Source organism: Oreochromis niloticus, linkage group LG14 (assembly GCF_001858045.2).
Source record: "Oreochromis niloticus isolate F11D_XX linkage group LG14, O_niloticus_UMD_NMBU, whole genome shotgun sequence".
Lineage (NCBI taxonomy): Eukaryota > Metazoa > Chordata > Actinopteri > Cichliformes > Cichlidae > Oreochromis > Oreochromis niloticus.
Window position 1 is genome coordinate 39,548,796 of NC_031979.2, and position 18,898 is coordinate 39,567,693.

The window sequence follows — 18,898 nt, forward strand, 5'->3', positions numbered from 1 at the left end:
TCTGATGTCACAGGAGCTGAGTGTTTCTTTATTTCCTCTGCAGCTTCTTTTGCTGCTGTAGACAAACACCACTGATCCTTTCCAACACGCCCTAATGACTTTACATCAGATCTTTAAATCTTATCACAGGGATGAGTTCTGTGTCCACACATGTTAGTCTCATCACAGTCTTCGTTGAGGGTCTTTATCTCACAGTGGAACAAATGACTGCAAAGTGTATATTTACTCCCTTTACCTTAGTCTTAAAGTGCATTTATTTCTTACTCGTCCTATATTTAATGTTGTTCTTTTGCACTGAATGAACTGGAGCATCGTCATCTCGTCTCTCTATATACTGTACTGTATATAGCAGAGATGACAATAAAGTTTACTTTGACTGACTCTTCAGGACTTACTGAGTTAATGTTGTTGTGCCTCTGTAGGAGATGGCAAGTCCAGACATGACAGTAAAGACAGAGATGGACAGTCGAGTCCGGTTTCCAGCAGGATGGGGAGGTCATCTGTCAGTCCCACCATGATGCTGACGGGAGGAGGAGGTGAGTCAGAAAGCAACAACAATGACTTCATGTTTAAGGAGTTTAACTATGAAGAGAAGAGAAAGGTCTGCTGAAATTTGTGTCAGTGTTTCTTGAGAGAGAGAGAGAGAGAGAGAGAGAGATGTCTTTTACAGTTGTAGGACTCCCACTTTATGCTGCCATTTACAGAAACTTCAAGCCAAGTACAGTCAGCTGATGGACCGTGTTTTCTCTGATATTTTTATGTGCAGCATAATTTCAGTGTGATAGATTTTGTATGTGCAGCTTGTTCCTGAAAGTAGTGAATGAAGCCCAGCTGTAAAGTTCCCGCAGTTCAGAATGAATGTGCATTAGTTCATGTGGTGATGCAGAAAGTCTCTAAACATTGTTCTACTTGATTCTGATCTGCTGAGTCTGTTTCACACTGCTGGACACACAGAACACAAACCCAGAGTACCTGTTCAACCTATTTCCCTCTGATCTGATTTCCACATTTCTCTTATCAGGCTGTGGGTACAATGCAAGATTTCATGTTATCGAGGTAACCTCAGGGTTAACCCAGTGTTTTCCATACTATGAATATAGTTCACTTTTTACCTGTGTATATGCTGCAACCTAACGTGCTCCAGATCAGCTTATGTACAAGATAGTAGGAGACAGGAGCGTCTAAAGGGTTTTAAAAGCATCTTGTTATGTTGTAAGTCAAGGCGTGCAACAAGAAATTGGCCCCGACTCACACACCACCCAAGAAAGAACCAAACAGAGTACCTTTTAAAGTGCTAAGCAGCTATTTATTTGCATGAGCAGTGAGCAATGCCAAAATAATAAACAAAACTCCCTAAAGGTCCCGATGCTTTCCTATACAAAGGAAATCCAACTAAAAGACAATCCCTAATGTTTTAAATGAAAAACAGGAGAAAACTGAATCAACAGAAATGGCTTTTCACGCGTACCAGGCTGCTGCAGTGACCAATATATACAGAGTGAAAAAGGCCCATAAATGCAACTTTACAAATCTATTTACAACATCAATGCTCTAACGCCACACACACACACACACACACACGAGGTTATACTTGTGAATCAATTAGCTGAGTAACAGAAACATTAGTGTCAGCTGTTCACTCTGGTGGGAAGAAAACTTCTTTCTACAGCGAAAAATTAAACTTCAAATCTGAGCGAGCAGCAAGCACGCTGCCACGGGAATGTGACATTCACAGACAAACCCCCGGATCCCCCCACTGACATGACCGCTGTGGGCAAACCTCCACCCGCCCCACTCCTGCTAAACAGGTGACAACAGATTTAAGAGTGACAGGACTCAGTGCTGCTGAATCTTTGATTTTATTTATTTTTGCTGTGTTTTACTTGCATCTATTTGAAAGAGTGTAAACACAAAATGTGATTTTATTTTATATGCTGGAATATACAGCAACACATTTCTTCAAGTGCTGCATATAATTTAATTTTGCTTGATGCAATGTGCATAAAGTTAAAAGATTAAAACTAATGAAGCATTTTTAACAAGAGACTTTTTCATTTGATTCAGTTTTATATGATGGATTATGGAGAAAAAATAGAATTGGGCTGAAAGGTCTGTTGCTTTATTATGTATTCAGGTTGTGTATCATGTTTTTAAAAAGTAACTAAGTAACAAGTTACAAATTACATTTGAAATTAAGTAATCAGTAATGTAACAGGATTAGTTTTTTGGAGAAGTAATCAGTGATAAGTAACTAATTACATTTTTCAAGTAACTTGAACAACACTGGTCATGAATGGTGCATTGCTGCTGGTTTTTGTGCTTTATTGCTGGGACAGCAGTTTGCATGAAGACATGCTGTTTTGTGGAGAGCTACCAACACGAGCCATGACTCAGGAGGGTTTCCACTGCATTGACACCTACTTCACAGGGACTTCCATTTTCTGGCAGTGGAGTAAGGTGTGTCAGCTATGAGCACCTGCTTAACTTTTTAAATTTTACTTCCTAATCCTCACTTTGCAATTAGACACGTATGTTTTCGGGCCTTTAATAAGTGTGACACTGGAAAGATGTCCAAGGCAAGAAGACAAACTGAGAAGAAAACTGCTGCTGAGAGTGGTGTTAGTGCTGGCCTAGCAGAGGATGCTGGTGCTGACCTGAACCCGGCGCTTGTCGCCTTGCTTGAACAGCGCAGAACAGCCATAGCTGCGGATTTTAAGCCTACATCTTGATGTAATTAACGGTAAGCTGGACAAAATACAAGCGGAAGTTGTAAACCAAGAACTACGTATTGTTGAGCTTCAAAACAAATGTGAAGGATGTTGTTCAGTGCTTAGTAGTGCTTGAAGCTAAATGTAAAGGGGGAGAGAGGGGGAGAACAAACTTTTCAAAACTAAACTTTCTGACCTGGAGAGCAGAAGCAGAGGGCCGAACATTCGTCTGGTGGGTTTGCTGGAATCAGTGGATCTAGGTCCACGGCCAACTGAGTACTGCGGACACAAGCTCCAGTTCTATGAGGACTACAACACTAACGTCGAAAATCAGCAAGCCCAGTGTAAGGATGTTATGGCCGAGTTGTATAGGAGAGGCCTCCAACCTTCCCTTTTCTTCCCCGCCAGACTTCGGATTACTCTTCCAGATAGAAATAACCGGCGATTGGAGTCAGTTGATGAGGCTACCCGCTTCATTTAATCCATTGAGGGAAACCAACGCTCTCCATCCTGAGGTGGATGTTGTAGCCGGTCAGTGCAGTCAGCTTAAATCACCAGTATAATGGGTCGGACTGGCCTGCTCGGCACCCTCAATCTGACTGATACTGTACAGCCGTGCTGTTAATATAGTATTGTGTTCTTTTCTGTTCATTTAAAGGAAAACTCGTATTTTGTTTGGTTGCTTTTGTTTTGTTTTGTTTTGTTTTGTTTTGTTTCTCTTCTTCTTCTCCTTTAAATATGGGCCCTGCTTTAACTTTAGGGGTTAATGTTTAATGGTGAAGGTACAAGGCGTACGTGGTAGTGGTACAGGGGAGTACTTAGCTAGTATGGGAAGAGAGCAGGGGCTTAGGCGGTTACTGTTCAATGCAACCTGCTGGGGTAATATTGGTGGTTGATATTGTTTTAGTTTCCTTTAGATTGTGGCATGTTATTGTACTTTATTTCTCGGGTGGGGTTGGTTCTCATGTCTTTTTGTTGTTGTTTTTGGGCTGTGACTTTGTGACAAAGCTCTGCAGGTTGGATCCATTGTTGCTCACAGATAAACAATATGTCTTTAATATTTCTTCTAAAATTAAAACTTTTCTTAGTGAGAATGGAAGTCCTGGTATAGCAAACAGGATGGTATGGGAGGCTTTAAAGGTGTTCCTGAGAGGAGAAATCATTTCAGTGGCAGCATCTCAATCACAGTGTGCACAGTGGGAGCAGAGGCTTATTTCAGACCAGATTATGAGCATCAACAGGCAGTACGGTCAATCATCATGACCGGCGCTATACAAAGAACGCCTGAGCTTACAAGCCAAACTCACCTTACTTTCAACTCAGCAAGTGGAAAGATGTCTGATTAGGAACAAGAGTGAATTTTACGAACATGGTGGAAAGACTGGTAAGCTTTTGACTAATCAACTGCGCAGTATGAGGGCTCAACAAATCATAACAGGAGTAAGGATGGACAATGGAGTGATGACTACAGATCAGAAGGCGATTAATGATATTTTCTCTTCATTTTACTCTAAATTATATACGTCAGAATCTACAGTAGATGTAAAGATTTGCATGACTTCTTTGAGACCATCCATATCCCTTCATTTCCTCCACAACTCAGACGAATTCTGGAAGCTCCCATTACAAAACAGGAAATTCAGGTGGCAATAGCGTCCATGCAATCTGGGAAATCTCCAGGCCCTGATGGATTTTCTACAGACTTTTATAAAAAAATTCTCGGACAATTTGGCTCCCTTCCTTTGCCAAGTTTTCACAGAATTGCTTGACTTTGGGGGACTTCCTTCATCATGTTACCAGGCCTGTATAACAGTGTTACAAGGACAAGGACCTGACTGACTGTGCTTCTTATAGGCCTATATCTCTGTTAAACAAGGATGTTAAAATTCTGTCTAAGCTACTGGTGCACAGGCTGGAAAAAATTGCTATAATTTGTCCCGACCAAGCTGGCTTTATTAAAAATCAGCATTCCTTCTTTAACATACGACAACTTTTTAATATTATCTATACTCCTAACCAAGTTGTGCCTGAATGCTTTATTGCTATGGATGCAGAAAAAGCATTTGATAGGGTGGAGTGGGAGTATTTGTTTTTTACATTAGAAAGGTTTGGGATGGGCTCCTGGATTAAACTGCTTTACGCTAGTCCCACAGCATAAGGGGTAACTAACTGTCGCTACTCTGACTATTTTGGTGTATGTTGTATTGGAGACAGTACCACTTTCATCCGGAATCACCAGTTTGGGTCACCATGTAGTCTAATTCAAGGAGGAAAATTTCTCTACCCAGAACTTTGGACTCATCGCTCCCTCTGGCCCTGCCTTTACCTAGCAATCATAGAGAAGTCCAGCAGTCTCTTAGAATCTGGCCGCAGTTTAGGAAGAGTCTTGGCCTCCAGGCTGTCTCACTTCAAAGCCCAATTGCAGCAAACCACCTATTTGTTCCTTCAATGACAGATAGTGCTTTTCACATCTGGCACAGAAAGGGTCTAAAATCTTTTGCTGACTTGGATGTATAAGGACATTTGCAAGTTTTCCTCAAATATCCACTTAATGTGTCATAGCTACTGCTCAGTTTTTTCATTTTTTACATGTCAGACACTACGTGCAGACTATGACAGCACAATTCCCCTAAAAACCTCCAGACAATCCGGTAGATGATGTCGTAATGGTCAGTCCAACCTCCAATATCAGCCTTGTACAATCTAATCTCCCACTTACAATGTCCTTCAGTAGCTGCCTTCAAATCTAAATGGGAACAAGACCTTAACTTTCTTATCGAAGATGAACTGTGGGGCTCTGTCCTCGGCCAAGTTTACAATATATCGATGTGCACTCGACACACACTCATTCAATCTAGGATAGTTCATCGGGGGCATTGATCCAGCGCTAAGCTGGTGTGTATATACCCAGAGGTGGACCCAACCAGTAGAAGGTGTGGGGGTGCTCCTTGTACATTACTTCATATGTACTGGTCCTGTCCTTCGTTGTCCAACCTTTGGAACTCTGTTTTCCAAATGATGTCTGAAGTCCTCAAATTAAACCAGAGCCACTCTGTGCTATGTTTGGTGCAGACCTGAAGCTGCCCAATTCCAGACTCAGAGCACTAAACCTTTCATTACTGCTGGCCAGACGAGCTATTTTACTAAAGTGAAAATACTCTTCTCCGCCCTTGCATGTGCAATGGGTAAAAGATATAATGTCCTGTATGGATTTAGAAAAAAACAGATATACAGTTTGTGGGTCAAAACACACATTTTATAAACTGTGGTCCCCTTTCTGGATTTCTTTGAAAACCCACGACTATTGTTTCTGAGTAACCCACGGCTTCTCCCCCTTCCCAGTTTTGTTTTTTTTTTTTTTGGTCTATTTGTTTGCTTTATGTTTGCTTTAGTCACTGCCAGTTATTTGTTTTTTAATGGTCGGGGAGGGAACAGAATGTGAAAATTCTGAAGTACTTTGTATTATATGTTGCACTGATATGTTGTCTAACATATGTAGTCTAATAAAATGACTTTTGAAAGAAAAGACAACTACTTCACTGAGATCGACCTGGACAGAACGGTGTTGGGGTGTGCAGTGATCATGCAGCTTCAATGGCTGGCAGGCATCACAGCATCATGTTCTTTATCGTGTACCAGAAGCTAAATGGACTCAGTTTTCTCCACCGTGAAAGCTTTGCAGCAAAAAAGATGATACCAGATTTCCACGAGGTGATGGATGTAAGTGTGAAAACCATCAGCTTCATTAAAAATAATGCTGTGAACTCCAGATGTTTTGACGACCTTGTGAGGACATGGAAGCAGATCATGACCAGCTCTCTACCACAGTGAGGTGAGATCGGACAGGAATGGTCCTCAAGCGTTTGAGGAAAGTTGAAGTTTCCTCTTGAAAGTTGAAGCTTTCAAGAGGAAACTTGCTTTGTAGACTAAGAGGGCCCAGGAGACGACGATGGACACGTTTCCACTTTTGTCTCACATCTCGGAAAACTCCCCTCAGGTGAAGGTCCGTGACTCTGTCTGTCAGCACCTTTCACAACTGACACAGACATTTGATGACCCCTGAGGACCTCTGAGAAGGACACGTGTGGATTTTGGACCCATTTCCTGTGGGTCCCACTGAAAATGTTCCTTTGCCCTCACATCTGGAATCCCAGCTTCTGGAAGTTTCCACCGACAGCACTTTAAAGTTGCAGTGGGGCAAACTGTACGTGGGCTTCTTCTGGGGTGCTGTCTCAAAGGAGGACCCATGTCTGGCACTGAGAGCTGTGAAACTCCTCCCATTCACAACTACACATCTGTGTGAATCAGGATTTTTCCATCGTGGCCAGAACCAAGACCAAAGCCCGAAACAGACTCAGAGAGTGATCCTTTCCCCCCACCCAGACTGGATCTGATTGTGTCTCAGAGGCAGGCTCAGGTGTCTCAGGTAAAGGGGAGTTACCTGCTGTGACTGTTTGTACATTTGTCTCAAACATAAAGAGTAACTTCTGGTTCTGCCAATGAAAAACGGTTTACTGCTGAAACAACTTTCAGATTCACTCACAGATTATATGTCACAGCTGGGGCTGTCAGGGCTCTGTGTGCAGGCAGGCAGAAATGAGGATCCAAACGCAGGACTCGTGGAGACAAAATAGCAACTCAAAAACTCAAAAGATCCTTGAGGTCTGCGGACCAAATGCTTTTGGTTGTCCCAAGGTCGAGGTTAGAACACAGAGGAGACCGGGCATTTGCTGTGACTGCTCCTAAATTATAGAACTCATTGCCCTTGCATATCAGGACCTCTCCAACACTGGAGACTTTCAAAACCCATCTAAAAACCTACTTTTACTCTCTGGCTTTTAGATCAAGATGAGTCTGTTTCTATTGTTCTTTCCATGATTCTATTTTATTTGGTATGTCTTCTGCTTTGACTGTGGAATTGTACAGTACTTTGGTCAACAACTGTTGTTTTTAAAAGTGCTATATAAATGAAGAAACTTGAAACTTGAAACTTTATTTGACAAGGCTTTAGTCATTAAAATGAAGTAGATTGGATGTAGTTATTAAGTATAAATCAAGCCAAAAGCAACATCAATTTATTCAGTACAGTGTTAGTAATAACCCTAACCTCGGGCCACTGTGTAGTGGAAAGGTTGGGCCCCAAGGTAAAAAAGGGTAAGAACCCCTGGAGGACTGAAAATCTACGCAAACATATGTGCACCGAGGTGATGTCTCTTTGAGTTTACTGACGATCTGTATCTGTATCTGCAGAACCGAAGTCTGCGGGTAAACTTGGCCGTTCAGCTTCGACTTCAGGAGTTCCTTCACCAGGTGGCACGCCACATCGTCACCTGCATGAGCCGCATCACCTTGCCCTAAGCCAGGTACAGCATGTGTAAAGCACCTGTTTACTTGTTTACTGTCTGTGTTACATGTTGAGATGATAATGACCTGAAATATTTTTACACAGGTTTTAACTGAACAAGAGAAAATAAAACAACTTGAGACTAAAAGAAGCTTTGGTCCATCAGCCGAAGTCTGACAAGCTGTGCACACATTTTTACTAATTTAGACTTTTGTATCATTCATGTCAAATATTTCAATCTTTCGGTTTTATCTTTCATTTTGAAACTAACAGCATGCAGTTAAATGCTCCAGTACTTATACTGTAGTTTCTGTAGTGATACAAAGTTAAATGCTAATACTAACATTACACTAACATTAGACTAAACTAACAACAACACTGTTCAAATCAGCTCTGAAATTAATAACGTTTAAATCGTAAAAGATCAAATTAAAAGTGTCAGTAAACTTTTTACCTGAACATATGGATGTAACCACACCTACTTCCACCAATAATAACAGCACCCACTAATATCTATCCCACTTCTTTAACATGTAAGCAAAGCTTAAATTCAGTCATTTATTAACAATGATTATGTTGTACAATATGGTTGTTTCTATAATTATAATCTTATTATATTTGTTTATAATATAATCAAAATGTATGAATGTCAAAGTGATCCTCGTACACGAAAGCTGCTGTGATCATTTCACACATGTACACACAACCGTGAGCTAAAGTCATCAAATTAAAAACATGTTATTGTCTTCTCTGTCTGTCTTTCTGTGTGTGTGTGTGTGTGTGTGTGTGTGTGTGTGTGTGTGTGTGTGTGTGTGTCTGTGTGTCTCTGTGTGTGTGTGTGTGTGTGTGTGTGTGTGTGTGTGTGTCTGTGTGTCTCTGTGTGTGTGTGTCTGTGTGTGTGTCCATCCATTCACTTATCTAACTCAGGGTCAAAGAAAAAAGACAAAGCTTAAAGTATTAACTGTAACTGTTAACATTGACACAAAGACAAGTTTCATCGGGATGCCACATCACACAGTAACAGCCAATCACATGCCAGACTGATAATGCCTACTGTCACTAAATGAATCAATGCACAACAAGAAACTCAGATTTCATATGCTCATGATTAAAAAGGGGGGGAAAAACAACACCAAGAGGCACAAAAGACTAAAAATAAAACCAAAAATGGCACCAATAGATGAACAAAACAACGAGACAAAAAAACAAACAACGCAAAAACACTACAAAACTCTACAAAGAGGCATCTTGACACGTGTTCAATCATTCATGTAAGGAAATCCCAGAAAGTTGAATCTGTTCATCTGGACGTAGTGCACTCGGTGGGAGTGGGACAATACTGTCATGGTCCCGGGTCAGTGACCCAGTGTTTTGTAGCTTTTCCATTTGTATTTCTTGATTATTTGTTATTTAGGGTTGTTACTGTTAATAGTTTTGGTTCTGTTCTAGTCATTCTTGTTCTCAAGTTTTGTATTTTGAGCTCCTTCTGTTCTGTGTGACTGTGCCTGCCCTGGTCCCACGTCTCTGTGTTTCCTCCCTGTTGCCATGTCTGATGTCTTAGTGTTAAGTTTGTGTCTGTGCATACCTGTTGTACTTCCTGTTTTACTTTGAAGGTCCATATCTTATGTGAATGTGTCTAGTTTTTCTTCCCTAGTCTCATTAGCCCTGATTTCTCCCAGCTGTGTTTCCCTTCTGTCTCCTATTCCCTGATTACTCCACTGTGTATATAAGCCCTGTGTTTTCTCCTGCTTGTTGCTGGTTTGTCTGCATGGTCTTTCTGTGTGACCTCTGTGAGACGCTCCCTCTGTGGATTTAGGTTCCCTTTTGTTTCTGTGCTTTCCATTCTCCGCTCCTGCTGTATCCTGCGCACTCATAAATAAAAGCTCACTCATCTCATCAAAGTCACCGCCTGTGTTTGGGTCCTTACCTCCACACATCTGCCGTCGCAGCTGGGACAAATATGCTCAATACCAGTGATGGGAATAACAGCATTACAAGTAACAGCGTTACTAACGGCGTTACTTTTTTCAGTAACGAATAATCTAACTAATTACTATTCCTATCGTTACAACGGCGTTACCGTTACTAACAAGAAAATGCGGTCGTGTTACTATTTTTCAACAAACAGACGGTTGAAGCTGTGTTCAGCTTACCGCAGCTTATATCAGTTGCAGGAAGTAGCTGTAAGTAATCTGGACGCTACAGCAGCTGCGCGCTCCCGTGGACGGCAATCACTTTCTGCCCGACGATCACTTTTTGGCACAACACCTGGAGCTAAGGGGGCAAAACAATCACATGAGTGCTGCTGTTTGACTGAGGAAGAATAAAGCAGTCGTGGTAAGCCAATCACATGACCACTTTAAGATGACAAAGCAACAAGGTGATATATACCAGTTTTTAAATTGTGTTGGTAGGTCACGTAAAACCAGAGTCATGATAAACAATTTACACGCGTTTTTCCTGAATAGTTTTGTCACGTTTACTGTCTAAGGACAGCGCTAGCAAGCACTCTCTGCTTATCAGCAAAACAAAACAAAACAAAAGACAAAAAACTGCCCGTTCGTGTTGGTGGAAAAATGCACCATGTCAACCAATCAAAAACTGATATGGCAACATGACATTTGGTTGTTTAGGAAGAGGGGGAAGTTCGTTATTTAAAAAAGGGTAAAAGGTAAATGGCTGCAAATAACTTTGTTGTTTGCAAAGCTTGTGTATATGATTTTAAAAGTGACAGTTTATATTTGCATTTAAAGTTATGAAACATGATTCAATAAACATGTTTGTGGTTGTTACAGTAAAAAATATAACTTTTTCTACTCTGATTTTATGTTTTTTGTCTGATTTTAGATCAATTGTGTTAATACAGTATGTCAAAATGAAAACATAACTGTAAATTCAGACACGTGAGGTTGTGCTGAAAAGAATGATGCCAAACAAGGCAAAGTAAATAGTTTTTAAAGGTGAAATGTGGAGAGAAAATCAAAAGTAGTTAAAATGGCCAATTATACCCTGGACCCCAGAGGGTTAAACATTTTTTTTTTTAAAGTAATGCAATAGTTACTTTTCAAGTAATTAATTACTTTTAGAATCTTGTAACTCAGTTACTAACTTAGTTACTTTTTTGAAGAAGTAACTAGTAACTATAATTAAGATAAGAGATAAGATAAGATAAAACTTTATTAATCCCTCGGGTGGGTTCCTCTGGGAAATTCGGTTTCCAAAAGCACAGCACCGACAGAAGTTACAGAACGTGAGCAGAATATTATATATATACACATATATAAATACAGAGTATACAAAAGGGATAAATAGAATAAATAGGAATAAGAATACAAGGGAATTGCACATTTCAAGTATTGAAGTCTATTGCACCGTTGACTATTAACAAAAAGTATTGCACAGTGAAGTGAAGAGGCACTACAGCTTAGTTGTCCCCCCTCCTTTGTCCTCCTGTCTCCCCTCCCTCTCCCCTGCAGAGAGGAGTTAAACAGTCTGATGGCATGTGGGACAAAGGAGTTTTTAAGTCTGTTGGTTCTTGTCTTTGGGAGAAGCAACCTGTCACTGTCCTCTGGTTGTTTATGGCCGTGTGCAGAGGATGCCCATAATGTCCAGCAGTTTCTTTAGTGTCCTTTTCTCTGCCACTGACACCAGAGTGTCCAGCTTCATGCCGACCACAGAGCCAGCCTTCCTGATCAGTTTTTCCAGCCTGGATGAGTCCTTCTTTGCTGTGCTGCTCCCCCAGCACACCACAGCATAGAAAAGTACTCCAGCAACCACCAACTGGTAAAACATCCTCAGGAGCTTCCTGCAGATGTTAAAAGACCTCAGCCTCCTGAGGAAATACAGTCGGCTTTGGGCTTTTTTATACAGCCTGACGTACTGTGGTCTGTCAGTGAGGTAGTCGGAGATCCAAGCGACCAGGCAGGGGTCCACCTGCATCCTGTTTAGTTTCTCCTGGAGCACACAGGGCTGGATGGTATTAAAGGCACTGGAAAAGTCAAGAAACAGGATCCTGACCGTGCCTTTTCCCTTGTCCAGGTGTGAGTGGGCTCTATGTAGGAGGTACAGGATGGCATCCTCCACTCCGACATCCGCCTTGTATGCGAACTGTAGTGGGTCCTGGGCATGTTGTACCTGTGGTCGGAGGAGCTTGAGGAAGAACCGCTCTAGAGTCTTCATAAGATGTGACGTCAGTGCCACCGGTCGGAAGTCATTCAGCCCATTGGGCCGGTTCCTTTTGGGGACCGGGACGATGCAGGATGTCTTCCAGAGGGCGGGCACTCTCCCCAGTCGCAGACTGAGGTTGAAGACTCGTTGTAGCGGCTCCCCAAGTTCAGCAGCACACAGGGGGGTGTCATAGTGTCAGGAAGGGGGGAAGCGAGGGAGGTAGGAGAGTGGGGAGAGGGCTCTGCAGTAAAGGTGAAGGTGAGGGTGGGGGGTTGTGGGCTGGTCAAACCTGTTGAAGAAGTAGTTGAGTTCGTTTGCCTTCTCCACAGTCCCCCCCCCCCCCCCCCCCACTGTGCTGTTCTTGGTGTTGTGGCCTGTGATGGTTTTCACACCATTCCAGACCTCCCTCATATTGTTCCTCTCCAACTTCTGCTCCACCTTCCTCCTGTAGGTGTCCTTTGCTTCCCTCAGGCAGCGTTTCACCTCCTGCTGTGCTGCTTTCATCTCCTCCTTCACTTTGCTCCTGAAAGCCTTCTTCTTCATGTTGAGGACAGCTTTGACTTCCTGTGTTACCCACGGTTTGTTATTAGGATAACACCGTACCGTCTTAGCAGGGGCGACTGTGTCCACACAAAAGTTGAGGTAGTCTGTCAGACAGTGTGTCGCCCCCTCTATGTCCTCACCATGTGGGCTCAGAAGCTCATCCCAGTCTGTGGTGTCGTAGCAGTCTCTCAGAGCTTTCTCCTTTTCTGGGGTCCATCTCCTGATGGAATTAATTACTTTTTCAAAGTAACTTGCCCAACACTGCTCAATACACTATGTCCAGATGAACAGTAACAACTGTTTGGGACTACAAAGAGACCAAAAAACCCACGAAGACTCAAAATTACAACAAAAATAACAAAGAGGAATTGGACAAAAAGGGACCAAAAAACCCCCAAAAAACAGAAAAAGGAGACCACAAAACAAAACAAAACGACATAAAATTTGATTGGTGTTTTATTTATATATATATATATATATCACAACAGTAGTCATGTCAAGGCGGTTTTAATTGTAATGTAAAGACTGTGCAATGATACAGAAAAAGCCCCGGCCTGCTATGAGCGAGCACTCGCCGACAGTGGGAAGGACAAACTCCATTTTAAGAGGCAGAAATCTCTGGCAGAACCAGGCTCAGCCAGGGGGCAGTGATCTGCCACAACCATTGGGAGTGAGGGCAGAATTACAGCCATAAATTCATCACTGTCATGGTCCTGGGTCTGTGAGCCCGCATTTATGTGTCTGTTGATCACTTGTTGTGATCCCTCTGCTTATACTTGTATTCATAGCTTCTGTCATGCCTCTTCTGTTCCCTATGCTTAGTTGTTCTCCACGGTCACTGTGTCAGGCTGAGGCTCTGTCTGTGTGTTTCCTGTCTTATTTTGATAGTGTTTTGTCCTGCGTGCATTGTGTTCAGTATTAGGTCCAGCGTGTTCCTACCTGTAGCCTATCCTCTGTCATCCTGTATGTGGATTCAGGCCCTCTGTCTTCCTTTGCTCATTGTCATGTCGTCCCCTGTTAGCTGTGTGTTTTCTCCTCTTGGTTTGTAATTTCGTGTTCAGTGTTCAGTATTTACTCCCTTTGTCAAGTCAAAGTCATCTTTATTGTCAGAAACCACATATACAGATCATACATACATCATATACAGGGGCAGGGATAGCTCAGTAGGTAGAGTAGTGGCCCCATGATCAGAGGGTCGGGGGTCCGAATCCACTGAAGGGCTACCCTGAGGTACCCCTGAGCAAGGTACCGTCCCTACACACTGCTCCCCGGGCGCCCAATGGCTGCCCACTGCTTCACAGAGTGAATGGGTTAAATGCAGAGAGGGATTTCCCCACGGGGATCAATAAAGTATACATTACACAGGAATTTGACATTGCAGTGCTGACACGGCCCTCAGTGTGACATGAAAGATACAAATGTTGTTCCTGCGTTTGTGTCCATCATCCGCCTGCCACACAGTCAGACATGACAATGATAACTCATCATTAAATGCAGAGAGGTGCATAAACACACAGTGAGTGAAGAAGAAACACCCAGTGCATCATGGGAATCCCCCCGCAGCCTACACCTATTGCAGCATGGCTCGCCCCTAGGATACTGTAGAGAACTGAATCATGAATGTATTGGAGTAACCATTATTCTTTCTCCTGAAATGTCCTTTAATGTAGTTGTATCGTATTGATAACCCTAACCTACTGAAAATGATTTGCTTTTTCATAAATTGTCAACTCTTCTTACAAAACGCACCAGCCACAGGGGTGGCTGTAGTTCAGGTGGTAGAGCGAGTCACCTACTCGCTGGAAAGTTGGTGGTTCGATCCCAGGCTCCTCCAGTCTACATGCCAAATATCCTTGGGCAAGATACTAACCCTATGTTGACCTCTGATGCATCCATCAGAGTGTGACTGCGAGTGAATGTTAGATAGAAGCACTAAAAACCTTAAATAAAGTGTTTGTGTGAATGGGTATGATTGGGTGAATGCACGAGTTGTACAAAGCGCTTTGAGTGCTCAGTGAGTGTAGGAAAGCGCTGTATAAGAACCAGTCCATTTACCACAGAAGTGCTCTTCATTTGAACTTAAACGGGTTAGACAACAGGCAAGAAATTAAAGGACATTGTTAATAAATTATTTTTACAAATAAAATGGCATGTGTATCTAAAATATATGATCCAATCAGTGGTATGCCAGTCAAATAAAATTATATTAAAAGAGAAGAAGTGCATTTCATTAATGCCAAAAAGGGAAACACAGCATTTTGATAATGAAATAAGGCACAACTGGAACATATAATTAAACATAAAACTATGAACGGGCCTCCCTTGTAGGTTCTCAGTTATCCAGGTCTGTAGGAAATTAATGTATACCTTCAAGACACTTATATCCAAATTTCCTAATCCTTCTGAGGTGCTTAGTGTGTCTTAGTGTGTCTCAGAAGGATAACAGAAAACCAGACTGGGCTCAGTTAAATCACACTTTACGCCAGTAATGAGGGAAACAGATACAGCCCTGAAAACACCACTAAAATCAGGGCTTAAAGGGGCCGCTTTGGCTAACGCCATGTTTTCAGATCACCTCGGATTGCCTAGAACTCTCGCTGAGTAGGTGCTAAAAAAGTACCTGGTACCAGGTCAACATGATAAGTTATGTTTTGGTAATAGAGTTATGTATTCAAATATACAGTTAGTATACAAAATTATACATAATACTGATCCGCCACCCTTGAAAACATTTGGCGTGCCCTGTGCTGAACAAATGTCCTGCAGTCGTCTGCCTGAGCAAAGCACCGCTTCAAAAAGCGTAAACACTTTCACAGCTTTGGTCATGATGTGAAAAATGGATTTTGAGTCTCGTCAGCATTAATCTCATTATTTGTTGTATGGAACTGTTCGTATATGTTTATGTTTTTGACATTTGTGTTGTTCATATTTTTGTGTGTGTGTGTGTTTTGCTGACTCATTTTAAATGTATCTTACTGTATTTTACAAAAAAAAATTACTACATTTTTACAAAGTGCTAAATTTTAAATAAATAATCAAACAAATAAATAGACCTGGTCCAGCCCTAACTATATGCTTTAGCAAAAAGGAAAGTTTGAAGCCTAATCTTGAAAGTAGAGATAGTGTCTGTCTCCTGAATCCAAACTGGAAGCTGGTTCCACAGAAGAGGGGCCTGAAAACTGAAGGCTCTGCCTCCCATTCTACTTTGAAATACTCTAGGAACAACAAGTAGGCCTGCAGAGCGAGAGCGAAGTGCTCTAATAGGGTGATATGGTACTACAAGGTCATTAAGATAAGATGGGGCCTGATTATTTAAGACTTTAAAACTGACCAGCACAAACATCAAAAGAAGGCTTTGTGCTGCTGCAGACGGTAGTAAATCTGACCCTGGATGTTATATTATATTTCACAGAAGAGTCTGTGAAATATAAGGTTGAAATTTCAACCTTATATTTCACAGACTTTTCAGGTTTAAATTACCTCCAGAAAACAACGTTGTTAGATGCAGGTTTTGTAGTCCATCTTCTGCAAACTGTAGTGTGAGCACTTCAGACATCCGATGTCACATCATGGAGGAAAAACAAATGTGAGGTCGTTCCTGTCCTCAGCATACGGCTCTTCTCTTTTCCTTGACCTCAGTGACATTTTTATCGAGGTCAACGAAAACAGGTTAGGAATAGGAGTGTGACAATGAACCTGCAGGTTGTGTGAAACGTCACAGTAACGTTGTGTGTCTCAGTGTAGTTTGCAGTGAGAAGGGAGGTATGGGTCTGTTGATTTCGAGCTGTTCTTTGTGTCCAGATGCCATGGCTATGTGGCGACGCCACCATGATGGAGATGATTGAGAAAAAGAGAGTTTTATGTCGAGAGATCAAAGCTCGTCAGCGGCCAGATAAGAATCTGTGCAAACAGGACAGTATGCCCATCCTGCCCAGCTGGAAGAGGAAGCAGCCACCGCCATACTCGGCCTCGCCCACTGCCGCCGGCCATGCTGCCACCGTGTTCTGGGACACCGCCATCTGAAAGACAAATACTCGCGCCATGAAACACCCAAAACACTGTTGTGTAAAACGGAGAAACACAGCGATGATGATCATGATGAGGTTCCAAATGCACTGAATGCTTTAATGTGATCAAAGATGCTTTTCCTTCCTTGTTTCACGAGAGCAAGAGCAGAGCCACTGCTGAAAGTCACCAGACTAAACTTCTTTCTGCCCTTCTGAGCATCTTCACATTTTACATGAAATCAAGTTATAATGAATCTAACAGTCATGAAAGAGCAAATGTTCTTCAGTTATATACAAAAACTGACAGTTGGACCTGCTCCTCTTTGTGGTATGTTTGTCGTTTAAAGAAAGAACATACCACAGTAAAGCTACAGATATCCTGATGTGTCCAGATCCATCAAAAGAATAATCAGAGAAATCAGTCAATCTGTGCAGAGGGCAGTAATGTTCACACGCACTCAGAGCCCTCGGCGACAGGATGTAACAAGTCCTGGAGTCTGAACTAGGACCTCCAGGAAAAGGCACTGTCCAAATCAGCGTCTTCACAAAGAAAAGGGGCGTGGTTTTTCAGTGATCTGGATATTGATTAGCCAATCTGTTTCCTTGCATGGGTTAAGCAGGAAGTTGCCCCTGAGGGTACCTGATAAGCAGTCACCTCCTACGCAGTACAGCACACATTAAAAGGACCAGAAATGTCCTCAGTTTAAAGTCGACCCCCCCCCCCTCACACACACACACACACACACACACACTCATGCAGGTGTTCTCCTGCCATCCAATCAGAGTCTAGAAGGGCGTGGTCATTCCGGTGTAGCAGAGCTTTCTGTCGTCTTTCTACTTGTTATTTTTCTATCTGTAAAAGACTGATGTTTTTTTTAAGTCTGACAGATGTGTAGCAGAAAAAAGTCATTTATAAAGTGTGTAACAAAAAGGCTGAAAATGTTGCTTAATCGTGTTTTTATATTTAAAAAATTAAAGGCTTGCTCATCTGTGTGTGAAAGAAATGTCAGGACGTGACCATGTTTTATACGGAAAACACTTTTATTCAGATGAGAAAAGCTATTTTGAAAAGAGAATATTTTGACAGGTTGTTTGTTCGTCTGCTCTCATCAGCTGCCCCCGACTGTCATCAACAAGAGGGAGAGACAGCTTTGTCAGGGTCAAAGGTCACTTCTTTGGGGGCAGTAGATGATGATGACGGTCTGCAGAAAGCTTTCACTTGACGAATGCAGTTTATTGATCATTGGTGAATGAGCTGATTGATTATCATGATGTCAAATCAAAGCACTGAAGCAAAGCATTATGGGATATCAGACAAAGGTAAATCAGCCTCAAGCCAAGTGGAGTCTGACTACAGACGGAGGACAGGAAATCATGTGACATCAGCGACCTCGCTCTTCTGTAACAGAGGAGCATCTCAGGCGGGGTTATAATCGAGTCATGTGATGTCTCCACCTCAGCTGATTCTACAAACATCAAAGTTTGACAGAGAATTATGAGGGCCCGTTCCTCGTGGTTGTGCACGCCCCGCCTGCTCGGCCACGTGTAAACGACTGCACGTGTCTTCCACTTCTGAGGTCACGTGACTTCCTGTCCGCCACAGAAGTTGGCCATCTTGTCCGCAGCTGTTCTCGAAGCCATGGGGAGATTTCATGTTTGGATATGCACACAAACTCTCACACTCGATGTGATCAATACAGAGTGTGATCATGTGATCTATAGCGTCCTTGTTAACGATTTGATGCTTTTTGTTCCTGTAATCAACCAAGTGCACTTCTTCAGTTTGTAAAAGTCGATATTAAAATAAAACTTTATTAACTCGTCCTGAGATATTTGAAGATTAATCAATGAACAGGATCAGTGTCTGTGAAACATACGATTGATCGTTCCCTCAGACTATCTGTGAAATGTTTAAATCATTGTATCTGTTCCCACCGCGCTCGGTGTCACTGAACGTTACACACCAGAACCACAGCAGAGTGCAGGACAGATTCTACTGCGATCCCATGATGCTGAACGCAGCTGTGCAGCCAGGTAACAACGTGATGATGATGATGATGTCCATTCCCACAAAGACTTACTGAGCGTGCTCAGTTTGTCTTCCTCCTTTCCTCTGTGCCAGAGTGTGA

General features: G+C 42.3%; 1 protein-coding gene across 3 annotated transcripts in view; it reads left to right on the forward strand.

Annotated features, from left to right (window-relative positions):
- nyap2a (neuronal tyrosine-phosphorylated phosphoinositide-3-kinase adaptor 2a) overlaps window positions 1-18,592 on the forward strand; it is a 95,548-nt gene extending 76,956 nt beyond the window's left edge. For 2 of the 3 annotated variants that reach the window (XM_025898416.1, XM_019347591.2), the window contains 3 exons: window positions 423-536; window positions 7,959-8,071; window positions 16,564-18,592. In XM_025898416.1, coding sequence (XP_025754201.1) covers window positions 423-536; window positions 7,959-8,071; window positions 16,564-16,785 — 449 coding nt within the window. In that variant the 3' untranslated portion in view covers window positions 16,786-18,592. Of the gene's footprint in view, window positions 1-422; window positions 537-7,958; window positions 8,072-8,157; window positions 8,809-16,563 lie in introns of those variants that run through there. The other variant, XM_019347592.2, reaches the window with a different exon arrangement.
- Window positions 18,593-18,898: the final 306 nt, after the last annotated feature.